We start from the raw sequence: 15,610 nt of genomic DNA on the forward strand, positions 1-15,610 counted from the left end.
TGTTTTTTCAAATGTTGGTACTGACACAGTCTGTATCTGTGTCAACACCACCTCTCTGTCTGAGCCAGTCACGGCACCGACCATAATCTTGAGACTTCGGCACCGATTCTCAGGCATTGTTTTCATTCTATCCGGAAATCTGACTTGGTTGGAGATTCTGAGCAAGAACCATTCTTTACTGCAGATCATAGCGATTCTTCAGTTTTAGCTTCACCAGAGCATTCTCTTTCTGCTGCTGCTTGTTCTTCTGAACAGTTGTTATTGTCTGCAGCATTGTCTTCCTCTGCCTGGACGTTTTGGATTATGTATGACCGCCAAAGGGAAATATTGAAGTTTTCACTTCCTTCCTTTTTGAGGGAAACTTTCTACATGGATTTAGAGTCGCCGCTTTTTCCACTTGAGTCCTTCTACAGAGTGGTTCCTATTTCTGCGTTTGATATGCCTCAACTTCTTCATGAGTCTTTACTGGTAGAATTGACCTTGAAGAAATCTTCAGGCACTGGTGTCTATCCATCTGTACCTGCTCCTTCTTAATCTAGGAGGTAAAGGCAACATTCACATCAGTGGATCAGGCTGCTTAATAAAAGTCTTCACAGTCTTTTTGACGTGGTCCTCAGGAGCATATCCTTAGTTTCCTTTTGTCCACTTAAAACTAAGACTTTCTTTTCGGTGTTGATATAGAAGGAAAGCCTACATTGCTTCTGTACACCGAATTAATATTGTCCACAGCATCGCCTTCTGTTGCTTGACTCTGCCTTCTCAGTAAAAAGAAGAATCAATGAACATGGACCTAACAAGGGTGGAGAGCCTATCAGTTAGTCTTCCCGGCACTACTCCTTTGTTTCGCTGCAATACAGGATCAACCAGGTGTATTTGTTCTTCACTGGCCTTCCACTGTTCTACTAATGTTAGAGGATGTCTGCTTGAGAGCATCCAGACTATGCCAGAATCTCCTCCATCCCTTTGTCCTTCATGCCGAAGGTTTGGGAGTGGCTGTAGGGGAGGAGGAGGCCGCTCAATCCTTTTTAGGATATTTTTGCAGCATTTCCTTCTTTTTGCTCGATCAGGAGGATATTTGTTCGTATGTTTTTCCCTCACATTTCCCTCTTTTCATTTCTGGGGCACCTTAGCCCTGTGGCTGGCTGTTAATATCCCTGGGTTCTCAGGATCTGGAGTTTTCTTCTTCCCAATCAATTGGTTTTCAACACCTTTCGGTTATACTGTTGTTTTTGCACCCAGGTGCATTCTTTTCAACCTTCCCGAGTCTCAGCTCTCTGGGTTTTAAGGAAGCCTGTGTTTCTGTGTCATTCCTTCTGGCTTCTCGCATGTACTTGTGCTTTTCAGTTTACACTACCATGCTCTTCTTATGGCCTATCATCTTTTTCAATAACTGGTGGGAGTGCTTGCGTTTTGTGGCAACGACTCTCCGTTCTTATGGTCTTCAGGTTTTCTCTTCCTGTATGACTATTCTTATTCAGTTTAGACATGACCCTAATGAAGTTTTTCAGTCTACTGAGATAATTTATTCTGGTTTGTCTGCTTGCTCTCATTTTCTGCAAGGCACTTGAAGTTTTTCTGAGGCCACATGGCTTCCATATAACATGGACCACTATGAGCAAGACTCCATCTTCAAACTTCTCTGTGGACCCTTGCTCCTTAGCAATAGTATATTTTTCTACCATCCTCTAATCAATAGTTGCTTCAATGATGTATGACCTCCTTTATACTCTTCGGAGGTCTCTTTTTGCACTTTCCTCCTCTTCAAGGGATGATGTCCTAAACCAGGGGTGGGCAAAATTTTTTACTCGTGGGCCACAGTGGGTTCTTAAATTTAACAGAGGGGCTGGGAGGGGGGTTGACCAGGGTGGGAGGTGATCGGGGGTGGGGCGACAGGGGGCGACCCACGGTGCACAAGCAATTGCTATGATACTGTCATTTCTGAGAGCCTTTCCCTCTCGCTTCCCACGCCTCACTATACCTCTATCTCTGTAATAATAATAATTTATTTCTTATATACCACTATACCGTGAAGTTCGAAGCGGTTTACAATAAAGATACATTTGACAGTACATGGGATAGAAACGGTTTACAATAAAGTCTCGAGAGACTACGGGAACTCACGGCAGTCATTTCCTATTGGCAATCTGCACGGGGCAAGAGCATAGGAAGATTGCTCCTGCTCCGAAAGCCCGCTAGACCACCAGGTAAGGCCGGGATGCCGGGGGAAGGCGGGAGGGAGGCGGGGGTGGGTCAGAGCCGGATATTTGCGGTATTTCCCTATTCGCGGTCTGGCTCTGCCTCTGTCCCCCGCGATTAACGAGGGAGATGTGAATACTCATTGCATTGTCTGGGAAACAAGCATCTTTTATTAATTTGATATACCACATCTCTTCTGGATTGGACAAGCATGTTATTTTCTATGCGTTTCTTTTCATATTGATGTCTTTTTTTTCAAACTAAAACAGCCATCCTGCTTCTCATAGCTACTGGGTGGCTCAGATAGCATTGGTTCTCCCTTCTACTTCACTTAAGCTCAAGGGAGCAAATACCTCTGCCATTTTTGTCTACTTTGCTTTCTCACTAACACAGATATTTTCTATATTCCACCTGGCAGTTTGGTTTCTTTTGGGCTGAACCATCTCTCTCAGCTTGTCTGCAAGATTATTAATGCCTCCAGGAAACCAGCCTCCTTATATTGTTATCATAAACAAATGTGGGTTCGGTTTTCGTCCTGGTATCTTCTTCATCATCAAGATCCCACTTCCTTGTCAGTTGAAATGGTGTGGATTTTCTACTTCGTCTATTAGAGTCTATCTCAGTGCTATTCTAGCTTTTTACCTGCTAGTAGCTTCTTACGGCTTCTTACAGTTTTTTACATGCCAGTTGAGGGAAAACCTCTATGCTCATCCTTTGGTCTCCAGATTCATGAAAGGACATTTCAAGGTTGGAACTAGAGAATGACACGGTGGTAGTTACCTACCGAAAACGGTGGAGGGGAGAAAAAAGTGCTCACTGCAGGCATGGGGATAAGGCCATCCACCGCCCCGTGGAGTGGTGAATTGCCTTGTCCCCGCAGTTAAGGGAGGGAAGGCATGAGGTCACCGATCGTGAGCGGCCCCCTCCCTACCTCCGGCGAAATCTATCTCCCTCCCCCTTACTTTCGCAGCACTTTAGAAAATAAACTGAAGCCGGCGAAGCCTGCCTGTGCCGCCCTGCAGTCACGTTTGTGTGGGTGGAAGCTTCTCCTCTGTCGCCCACACACATGCGACTGCAGGGTGGCACAGGCAGGCTTCCTCAGCATCAGTTTATTTTCTATAGCACCGCAAAGGTAAGGGGGTGGGGGGAGGGAGGAAGATAGATTTTGGGCGGTGAAGCGGACGGTGGTCCATTGACGGGCACAGATTTTTTTTCCCCGTGTCATTCTCTAGTTGGAACCACCTCTCAAACCTTCACCTGTAGTCTGAGTCCTTGATGGGGTTCTTTCCAGGTTAGTGCCAATGGATACAGCTCATCTTAAGTTTTTTGCCTGGAAAGTTTTTCTTATCTTGCTCACTTCTGCCAGGAGGGTCAGTGAGTTCCAAGTGTTGGTGGCAGATTCATCCTTCACAGTTTTTCTCTAAGATAGAATGGTTCCGCTTCTTAGCTAGCTTAAATCTTAATTGAGAAGGTGCGCGCCCTGCGTCGGGCGGGAAGGCACTCGCGCATACGCGGTGCGGGCTGTCGCAAACTTTCTAAAGTCTTAAAGTGGTCGTTGCCGGGGCTCCGTCGGTGACGTCCCCATGTGTGAGAATATCTTGCCTGCTGTCCCTGGATAACACCTGTTACGGTGCTTTAATGTTCCTTTCAGCTTAGACCACTGTCTTTCCACTTCTCTTATGTCCTCCCATCCTAACAGCTTTCTTCAGGTACTCTCTCATTTAATAAAGTTCTTGGAATATCCTGATAGGTTTTGTTTGCTTATGCATTTCCATTTTTCCTAATGAAGGTAGGGGATGGGGGATAGGTTAGGTTTCGACTGGGAACTATATTTGTTGTGATATGGTTTATTTTTGATGTTAACTAATTTCTCTCTTGTATTAGCAAATATGTAGCCAGAGTTTTAAACTTTTGTGGAGAATTGTAACCTGCCAGTTCTGTAGCTGACTTCACCCCTGATCAGCATTACCATGGCAAAGGCTTCAAAGCAGCTTAAACCTTTCTCTTATGTACACTATGCATCCAACTTTGAGTAGATGCTGCCTATGTATTTCTAGCTTTTTGTCAAATGTGTCAAGTCCAGGCATTAGCAGATTCCTTGACTGTGAGATTGTCTTGTTCTTTTCCTCGGCAGGTGCTCCCCACTCGATCAGCAGCAGCTCCTTGCATTCGGAGCGATCTCTCAGTGGCATGGCGCTCTCAGCGTGCAGCTCCAAGTCGAATGGCTTCCATCAGCGCTCCTTTTCGGTCTCTAGCACTGACCAGGGTAGTGAGAGTCTGCTGCCAACCAGCACCTGCATCATAACCCCTGGTAAGAAGAGGCATTTACTGTCATCTCTGTGGCTGCAGTATAAAGTGGACTTAGTGTGCTATTATGGGTGGGGGGGAGGATCCCACGCAGTTAGCCACAGCTATTTTGTAGCCAGTAAGGGATTGTGCTAATCCTGCTCTAATCAGCGCACTAATTTTAGCTCGTGGTTTGCATGTTAAGATCATAAGAATTGCCGCTGCTGGGTCAGACCAGCGGTCCGCTCACGCCTTAACTGAGACTAGCAATACCGGTGCACGTTCTTGTTCAGCAGGAACTTGTCTAACTTTGTCTTGAATCCCTGGAGGATGTTCTCTGCTCTCTCTTAGAGCCCCTGCCTCTCCAGCCACCGGGGATCGCCGACGCAGCCCGACTTTTGAGTCGGATTTTTCTTCTTCAGCCCGTGAGGGCCACCGAAAGCCTCTCCCCCCAGCGACTTCCTAGGCAGAGGAAGGAGGAAGTTTCTGCCATCTTGTCCCTCCTTCCTCCGCCCGACGCCGTTACAAGCAGGAGGACTCTGCTCTCTCTTAGAGCCCCTGCCTCTCCAGCCACCGGGGATCGCCGACGCAGCCCGACTTTTGAGTCGGATTTTTCTTCTTCAGCCCGTGAGGGCCACCGAAAGCCTCTCCCCCCAGCGACTTCCTAGGCAGAGGAAGGAGGAAGTTTCTGCCATCTTGTCCCTCCTTCCTCCGCCCGACGCCACTCGTGCAGAAGTGTGCGGACCTGCTCTTCACTAGAAACTCTGCCCCCACAGTCCACCCAAAGTTCACCATTGTCAAAGTTTACCATTGTTTATACCCCTGTTTCTGCACCATATCTTACTATTGTATTCACTCATGTTTTGATGCTAACCTTTTTTGCTTTTTTTTTTTTTTTTTTGCTCAGTTCTGCTCCAAACTGTACTCCCTGCCAAAGGTTTTTTTTTACCAGTCTCTCACTTTTTCAGCTGCCCCGGTTCCCCCAGTACCCTGGGCTACACACTTACCTAACCGTGCAACCCCCCTAGTACCCAATCACCGCCCCAAGCCTCTCCGCTCCAGGCACCACTTGGAATGCGCTTAGCCGCTAACTGTCCTCACTGATACAGCCCCCTTAGTCCTAAAAAAAAAAAAAAAAAAAAAAAAAAAAAAGCCTCTCCTCCCTTCTCTCGGCTCGTATATAGTCAGCTTAATCTAAGTCCCCCTGCTCCTTCCTCAACCAACTCTACTCCCCCTTACTGCAGACTCTCACACACCAACCACCCTACCATGAATCCATCCTTCTGGATCCTTCTCCTCCTACTCTGCTCACCTCTCTACCCTTCCCTCTGTCTGAAACCTCCCTCCCCCAATTTACTTGACCCCGCCAACACCAATACCATCTGCCCCGGACTCAGAATCCCCACACTGATACGCACCAGAAACCCCCCTCCCAAGAAAAACCACCGAAAAGCCAACCTAGACTCTCTAAAGCCCCTGCCCCCTGCCAATCTTCGCAACACTGTCCCAGACTCTCTCACCCCAGTCCCGACACTTTACTGCAATGCCAGATCCGCATGCAATAAGACCCAAATCTTGAAAGACCTTCTAGACGAGCTCGACCCTGGTTTCCTGTGCATCACAGAATCATGGATCGCCAAAGACGACCTATTCACTCAAAATGAACTCCTCCCCCATGGCTACCAAGGCCTCTTCTCCCCCAGACCCAACCGAAAAGGAGGTGGTCTGGCACTCCTCTACAAATCTTTCTTCGACGTCCAGCTCCTTGAGACGGGCACCCATGCTTCTCTAGAATATCTGCTCGCCTCAGTCACTGACGAACTCCGCACCCACCCATTGGGCATCCTAATACTATACCGACCACCCACCCCTTGGACCAAATCTTCCAATCTCGTCTATGAGACCATAACAAATGCCTTCCTTAAATTCCAAAGACTTCTGATCGTTGGCGATATCAACCTCCACCTCGACGACACAAATAACAATGATACATCTGAATTCAACAACTTCCTTACCTCTCTAGGTTTTCCCTCACCCACCCCATCCCCAACCCACGAAAAAGGACATACCCTAGACTTCACCACCTTCATTGATCTTACCGCCTTCAAAACCTCAACCGACGACACTCGCTGGGAACAAGTCCCCTGGTCAGATCATTTCTTAGGGACTACCTGTCTCCCCGTCTTCATGTCACATCTTGACTCCCCACCCCACTCCTCTCATTCCATAACCTACCGCAAAAAAACCTCGAGCAACCTATTCTGGTCCAAACTCCTCAACAAACTCTCCTCCAACCCTAGACCTATAGACCCTGAATCACATTGGCACAACTGGACCACCCTCTCCGAGTCCACCTACCACTCCCTGGCTCCATTAACTACCAAAACCATCTCCTACCCCCGAAAGGCCCCCTGGTACCTACCTCTTCACAGAGAATTGAAACAGAAATGTCGCGCTTTGGAGCGCAAATGGAAAAAATCTAAATCCCCCTCTGATAGACAGACCTGGAGGGCTAACATTAAATTTTACAACTCAACACTAAAAAAAGCCAGGAAAAATTTCTTTGGAGATAAGATCTCTAGATCCAATAACCAAATCAGTGCGCTGTTCAACATCTGGCGCTCCCTAACTACAAAAAAAGACCCACGTTCGCTTCCACCATCCCTATCAGCTGATGCCCTTGCAAATTTCTTTAATGAAAAGGTTACCACTCTAAGATGCTCCTTCCCTCCCACAGTCTCCTACAATTCCCTGACCTCTATTGATCTCAATCCTACCTCACCTGTATCCACCCCCATTCCTGCCGACAGATCCTGGACCACCTTCGAGCCTGTCTCTGAACCGCAAGTCTCCAAACTCTGCCACAAACTAAAAACTTGCAAGTGCATCTTGGATCCTTTCCCCTCCTATCTATTCGATAATATCCCTACACAGGCCATCGCTTCCCTCACCGACCTCATAAACTCTGCCCTAACATCGGGCCTTTTCTCCCCCGACATGGGACACATTTCACTGTCCCCTCTACTGAAAAAGACCGACCTTGATCCCACCATTCCATCTAACTACCGTCCTATAGCAAATATCCCTCTCCTAACCAAGTTATTAGAATCCATCATATCCACCCAACTCTCATCCTACCTAGAACGTTTCTCTATCCTCCTACCCCACCAATTCGGCTTCAGACCCAACTTCAGCACCGAATCCCTCTTGGCCTCACTAATCTCTAAGGTGCAACAACTCCATTCTCGAAACAAATTCGCTGTTCTTCTTCAATTCGACCTCTCCGCAGCCTTCGATGTCGTTCACCACGACATCCTTATCTTCCAACTCTCCGAAATAGGCATAAGCTCCACAGTCCTTGACTGGTTCTCGAAATTCCTACGCTTCCGCTCCTACACCGTAAACACAAACGGTTCCTCATCCCCCGCCTGGAAACCGAAATGTGGAGTCCCGCAAGGCTCACCCCTCTCTCCTATTCTTTTCAACATCTACATGTCCTCTCTGAAACTCCTCCATCTATCCCCCCTAGAAACTCTCTACTCCTATGCTGACGACATCCTCATCCTCCTCGAAACCGACGCGAACCTCTCGAACCTCACTGAGAACATCGCCACATGTATTACGAACCTCCAATCCTGGGCCCAATCTGTACAAATGAAACTGAATGAGTCCAAAACCAAACTCCTTTGGCTCGGCCCAATTTCAGATCATTTACCCACCTCCATCCCTCTACCTTCCGGCCCCACTCTTCATCTTGAGTTTTCAAGCAAAGTCCTAGGCATCATCTTAGACTCCTCTCTCTCCTTCAACGATCACCTCAACTCCCTAGTAAAAAAATGCTTCTTTAGCCTCCATATGTTAAGAAAAGTAAGATCTTGTTTTCATCATTCTCATTTCGCCATCCTCGTCCAATCCACCATCCTCTCTAGACTAGACTACTGCAACTCCATCTATATAAGCCTAACTAAGAAAAACCTCCATAGACTTCAGCTAATTCAGAACGCCGCTGCCAAGCTTATTTTCGCAAAAGGCAAGTTTGATCACGTTTCCCCACTCCTCTCCAAGCTTCACTGGCTCCCAGTATACTCCAGAGTCCTCTATAAATGTGCCTGCTTAGCCTTCAAGATTCTACATGGCGTCCTTCCTCCCGTTATCCCACTCTTCTGGAATTCATCAAACCTGCTCTCTTCTAGACCCTCCCAAAAACTGAAACTATCTTTCCCATCTATAAAAGGTATATCCCGCGCAGGAAAACTTGGAACATCCCTCCCCTTTAGAACCACTGAACTCTGGAACAACCTCTCATCCCCGCTCAGAAATTCTAGCTCCTTCCAATCCTTCCGTAAACGCTTGAAAACTTGGCTCTTCTCAAAAATCTAATCTCCTCCCGTTCTCTAGTACCCTGCCCCTCTCTATCCTCTCAGTCCCTCTCCTATACCCCTTCTTTGTAATTCCTTTCCTCTTAACCTCTGTAAACCGTACCGAGCTCTGCGCATGCGGAGATGGTGCGGTATACAAACCTAATGGTTTAGTTTAGTTTAGTTTAGTTTTCCCCTATGACAGGCTCCGGAAGAGCGTTCCGGTTTTCTACCACTCTCATGATATTGCCAAACGCATGCTCTTTATTTATTCCTTTTTCGATACCAGGAGAGCTCAGAACGGTTTACATGGATTTATTCAGGTACTCAAGCGGTTTTCCCTGTCTGTCCCAGTGGGCTCACAATCTAGCTAATGGGCTACTGCTTACTACAGCTTAGTAAAAGAACCCCAAGAAACTTTCGATCAAAAAACAGACATAAGCACTTTTCTCAAAGTCTTCAATTTGAAAGATATTTTCCCTAAAATAGTATTCCTCCCTCCACTGTGACCTAGACACACTTTCTTTTTCTCTCCTCCTCATGCACACAGAATATTATATATTTAGATTTAACTTGCACCTTTTTCAGTAGGGTCTTAAGTGATTTGCTCAAGATTATATTGAGCAACAACGGGATTTGAACAGAGCTTTCCTGATTATCAGCCCAGTGCTCTAACCATTGCGCCACTCCTCCCTAGAGTGTGCATTTTATATGTCTCTCCCAAATCTTCCCACTCCAAGGCTCTCTGCCTCTCCTTTTATTCTTCTCCCCAGCAAAGCACTTTTTCTCGTCCTTTCTGCCCTTCCAATCCCCTTTACTTATTGATACTCAAAACAATATTGTCCTGCAGTCCAGTTGTTCTTCACCTTCTTCATGCTGGTGCTCCATTTTACACATGGAGGGGTTGAGAGGTGGTAGACTCAAGAGTAATGTTAGGAAATTCTTTACAGAGAGGGTGGTCGATGGCTGGAATGTGCTCCCGAAGGAGGTGATGGAGAGGAAAACGGTGACAGAGTTCAAACAAGCGTGGAATAGAAACATAGAAAATGACGGCAGAAAAGGGCCACGGCCCATCCAGTCTGCCCACACCAAAGACCCACCCCCTATCTACCTCCATGAAGAGATCCGACATGCCAATCCCATCTTTTCTTAAAATCTGGCACGCTGCTGGCCCCAATTACACACAGGATCTCGAATCAGAAAATAATGGTAAATATTGAAGAGCTAAGGCCAGTACTGGGTAGACTTGCACAGTCTATATCCGTATATGGTTTAGATGAGCTGGAGTGAGCTTTGACAGAGAATTCAGTACATGGAACCTAAGCACAGTATTTCTTCAGTTTTCTATACCATTTTCCCAAGGGAGCTCAGAACGGTTTACATGAATTTATTCAGGTACTCAAGCATTTTCCATGTCTGTTCCGGTGGGCAAACAATCTGTCTAATGTACCTTGGATAATGGGGGGATTAAGTGACTTGCCCAGGATCACAAGAAGCATCACAGGGTTTGAGCCCACAACCTCAGGATGCTGAGGCTATAGCTTTAACCACTGTACCACACCTGCCAGAGCTTTTGGTTCTGGGCCAGAAATAGCTAAGAAGAAGGAACATTTAAATTAAATCAGTAATTTAAAGAGAGGGTAAGGTTTGGCAGACTGGATGAACCATTTAGGTCGTTATCTGCCGTCATCTACTATGTTTACATATGTTACTATGCTTGTCCTTTAACTGGCAAGGCACGCATTGCATATGCTCTACACTTCAAGATTTATTTTAAAAATTTCTATACCATTTAAAACAAAACAGTTTACATAATTTACATACATAATTTTGTAAAAACATGATAAAACAGACACACAAGCAATCATCAAAACTCATCTACAAACTAATACTAGAGCTAATATAATGAGAATCTTGAATAATTCATCACCTGTGTAGAGTGGAAAATTATTGGCTAAAAAAGGCATCTACAAATAATTGTGTCTTGAATAATTTTCTAAACATGCCCTTTTCACTACAGTTTCGTATTTGGCCTACAAGGGAGTTCCATTTTTTAATTCCTGCACAGCATAAAGTCATTTTGCCAGTCTCAACAAGCCTTGGGTTAACATTTGTCTTCAGTAGAACTAAATTCTCAGACAAGCTGCCCATATAAATAAATTACACCCTAAAATGGCAAAATGAGGTTTAACGAGTATAAATGTAAAGTGATGCTTGTCATAAGAACATAAGAATTGTCGCTGCTGGGTCCGACCAGTGGTCCATCGTGCCCAGCAGTCCGCTCACGCGGTGGCCCACTGGTCAAAGACCAGTGCCCTAACTGAGACTAGCCCTTCCTGCGTATGTTCTGGTTCAGCAGGAACTTGTCTAACTTTGTTGTGAATCCCTGGAGGGTGTTTTCCGCTATGACAGACTCCAGAAGCGCATTCCAGTTTTCTACAACTCTCTAGGTAAAGAAAAACTTCCTTACGTTCGTACGGAATCTATCGCCTTTCAACTTTAGAGAGTGCCCTCTCGTTCTCCTTACCTTGGAGAGGGTGAACATCCTGTCATTATCTACTAAGTCTATCCCCTTCAGTACCTTGATTGTTTCCTTCATGTCCCCTCTCAATCTCCTCTGTTCAAGGGAGAAGAGGCCCAGTTTCTTTAATCTTTCGCTGTACGGCAGCTCCTCCAATCCCTTAACCATCTTAGTCGCTCTTCTTTGGACCCTTTCGAATAGTACTGTGTCCTTCTTCATGTACGGCGACCAGTGCTGGACGCAGTACTCCAGGTGAGGGCGTGCCATGGCCCGGTACAGCTACATGATAACCTTCTCCGATCTGTTCGTGATCCCCTTCTTTATCATTCCTAGCATTCTGTTCGCCCTTTTTGCCGCTGCTGTACATTGTGTGGATGGCTTCATCGACTTGTCAATCAGAACTCCCAAGTCCCTTTCCTGGGAGGTCTCTCCAAGTACCGCCCTGGACATCCTGTATTCATGCATGAGATTTTTGTTACCGACATGCATCACTTTACACTTATCCATATTGAACCTCATCTGCCATGTTGATGCCCATTCCTCGAGCCTGATTATGTCACATTGCAGATCTTCACAATCCCCTGCGTCTTCACTACTCTGAATAACTTTGTATCGTCTACAAATTTAATCACCTCACTCGTCGTACCTTTGTCCAGATCGTTTATAAAGATGTTGAAGAGCACGGGTCCAAGAACCAGTCTTAGCATTGTCCATTTACCCCTATTCTGTTTCCTATGCTCCAGCTAGTTTTTAATCCACGTGAGTGTTTCACCCTCAATCATATCAATCTGTTGGAACTCAGAGCGATCTTCAGTGCTCTCAAAGATTTTCAACATCTTCTTCACGACCAGATAGTCCTCATCCGAACGGACAACCAAGTCGCCATGTACTATGTCAACAACCAGGGAGGAATGGGATCTCTCTCCCTTTGTCAAAAAGCTCTGAAGATTTGGGACTGGGCAATCCTCCACAACACCTTCCTGAAAGATGTTTACATCCAAGGGGCGAAAAACTGTTTGGCGGACAAATTGAGTATTCTTCTGCAACCTCACAAATGAACACTCAATTCCTCGCCTCTCCATCACATTTTTTCTCAGTGGGGGACTCCTTAGATAGTTCTCTTTGCATCTCCCCACAACCACAATCTGCTTCAGTTCTGCTCCAGGATATATTCTCCTCATCACCTCGAGGCAGATGCTTTTCTACTGGAATGGATGAATCTCTTCCTGTATGCATTCCCTCCATTCCCTCTCATTCTCACAACTCTTGTCAAGTTGAAGAACGATCTTGCCACCATGATTCTGATAGCTCCTCGGTGGCCGAGACAACCTTGGTACTCCCTTCTACTTCAACTCAGCATCAGGGAGCCATACCTTGTACCAGTTTTTCCATCTCTGCTTACACAGAGTCAAGGATCTCTACTTCATCCCAGTCTGCAGTCTCTGCACCTGACAGCTTGGTACCTCTCAACCTAACTCCTCTTCAGTTTTCTCAACCTGTAAGAGACATTTTAGAGGCTTCTAGAAGTCCTGCCACTAGACAATGCTACCACCAAAAATGGACTAGATTTTCTACGTGGTGCATCTCTCATGACATGCAGCCTCGAGATACCTCCTTGGCTTCTGTCTTGGATTATCTTTTGCACTAGTCTACTTCTGGCCTCAAGTCTATATCCATTCGAGTCCATCTCAGTGCAATTGCTGCTTTTCATCAGCCTATTGAAGGGAAACCCCTCTCTGCTCATCCTGTGGTTTCCAGATTTATGAAAGGACTTTTCAATGTCAAACCTCCTCTCAAACCGCCTCCAGTGGTTTGGGATCTCAATGTTGTTCTTGCTCAATTGATGAAGCCTCCATTTGAACCAATGTCTACGGCTCATCTGAAGTATCTCACTTGGAAAGTGGTGTTTCTCATTGCTCTCACATCTGCTCGAAGAGTCAGTGAGCTGCAAGCGTTAGTTGCTGAGCCACCTTTCACAGTTTCCCATCATGACAAGGTGGTCCTCCGTACTCATCCTAAATTCTTACCTAAAGTGGTTTCAGAATTTCATCTCAACCAAGCAGCCACACAATCAATTTTTCTTCCAGTGTTTTTTCCAAGTTTCAAGTTTATTATCACATTTGATTAATCGCTTAATCCGAATTCTAAGCGATGTACAAATTAATAAAAATTACAGAGTAAAGGAAGACAGACTTAAGTGACAGGTACCTAAACGACTAAAACATAATATAAAATTAAATTACACATACAAGTAGAAACATAAGGAAACTTGGGAATGAATTACAATTTGATTATAAAGTAGTACAATTAGGGTTAAGAACAATGGGGAAGGGAATAACAAAAGTCAAAATGGTCTAGGTTAAAATCAGAGCCATAAGCAATTCAATTGTTGAATGCATCTTTAAAAAGAAGACTCTTTAAAAAGAAGGCCTCATTCTCATCCTGGAGAATCAGCTCTTCATACTCTGGACTGTAAACATGCTTTGGACTTCTACTTGCAACACACGAAACCACACAGAATTGCTCTTCAACTTTTTGTCTCCTTCGATCCGAACAAGTTAGGACATCCAATCTCTAAGAGTACCATCTCCAACTGGATGGCTGCTTGTATCTCTTTCTGCTATGCCCAGGTTGGATTACAACTACAGAGTCGAGTCACAGCCCACAAAGTCAGAGCCATGGCTTTCCTCAAATATACACCTATTGAGGAAATTTGCAAAGCTGCCACTTGGTCCTCGGTTCATACATTCACCTTTCACTATTGTCTGGATGTTTTCTCCAGACGGGATGGCCATTTTGGCCAGAGAGTATTACAAAATTTATTCTCCTAAGTTGCCAACACTCCCACCATCCCATTCTAGTTAGCTTGGAGGTCACCCACATGTGAGAATAGGCTGACTGCTTGTCCTAGGACAAAGCACAGTTACTTACTGTAACAGGGGTTATTCAGGGACAGCAAGCAGCTATTCTCACAACCCACCCACCTCCCCTGATTGGCTTCTCTGCTAGCTATCTGAACTGAGGAGACTCGCCCTTTGCAGGGCGGGAAGGCGCATGCGCAGTGCGGCAGACTCGAAACTTCTACGTTTCTCCAAGCAAGTCTTCTTGCGAGGCTGTCCACATCCGGGCCCCGTGGATGACATCACCCATATGTGAGAATAGCTGCCTGCTGTCCCTGGATAACAACTGTTACGGTAAGTAACTGCTGTTTGGACAGTTGACAAAGCCAGCAGTAGTGAATTTAGAGGAACTGTGGAGGGCTATTGAAATCATGGACTCTAACCTCCAAAAGATAATGACTAAGGTACAGGCAGATTGTGTCTCTGTCGGTTCGCAGGTAGGGGCCCATGAGAAAATGTTAAAAGAAAAGGGAGATGAAATAAAAAAACATGAAGAACAAATTGTTCAAATGAAAAAGGTAGAATTAGAGATTATTAAAGAAAGATATTTTATTCTAAAAAAAACCCCAAAAAGCTTGAATATATGGAAAATAAACAGAGAAGAAACAACCTAAGATTACTAAATTTTCCTAAATCTCCAGTATTATCTCCACTTAAGATGGTGCATAAATACTTGAAGGATATTCCGGAAGATAATTTACCACCTATCACTGCGGCTCAGTCTATATCTTCAGGGGAAAAACAGAACAGTTCAACTCCTGTTGATACGGAAAGAATGAACTTAATAGACTTTTTGGAGAATTCCCTGGAAGTAGTCACGGAAAGGATTACTGTCCTTGTGACGTTTGCCTTAGAGCATGACAGAGACTTTCGGCCTCTTTTACAAAGCTGCACAGATCCTTTATATTGAAATTTCTGGCCAAATGCTGTGTTTCACTTCAGGGGAAACTTTCTATTTTTCGAACCAAAGCAATTGTTGGAATTTATTTTGGCCGAGGAAGTGGGGGAGTGATTGGTCCATTAGCTCTTCCCGCAGTTTAAATTACAGGAGGTTGGGGGTTTTATATCACTGTCTCCAGGGGCTGCTCTTGTAATTGATATATATATATATATATATATATATATATATATATATATATATATATATATATATATATATATATTGTTATACTTATTCTAATACTTAGATCCTTATTTCCTAAATTTGTGGACTAAATAATGTATTATTTCTTCTTTCCCTTACATTGCTGTTGTGAGTAATGTTAGGTTTATTAATTTTCTTTGATTTTCATTCTAAATCTGTATTCAAGTATTAATGTGCTTGTTTAAAAAATTGAATAAAGAATTTA

General features: G+C 44.9%; 1 protein-coding gene across 2 annotated transcripts in view; it reads left to right on the top strand.

Moving 5' to 3' along the window:
• AGAP3 (ArfGAP with GTPase domain, ankyrin repeat and PH domain 3) overlaps positions 1–15,610 on the top strand; it is a 597,692-nt gene that overhangs the window by 400,361 nt on the left and 181,721 nt on the right. For both annotated transcript variants that reach the window (XM_033932747.1, XM_033932746.1), the window contains exon 12: positions 4,331–4,507. In XM_033932747.1, coding sequence (XP_033788638.1) covers positions 4,331–4,507 — 177 coding nt within the window. The remainder of the gene's footprint in view (positions 1–4,330; positions 4,508–15,610) is intronic.

Source organism: Geotrypetes seraphini, chromosome 2, assembly GCF_902459505.1.
Source record: "Geotrypetes seraphini chromosome 2, aGeoSer1.1, whole genome shotgun sequence".
Lineage (NCBI taxonomy): Eukaryota > Metazoa > Chordata > Amphibia > Gymnophiona > Dermophiidae > Geotrypetes > Geotrypetes seraphini.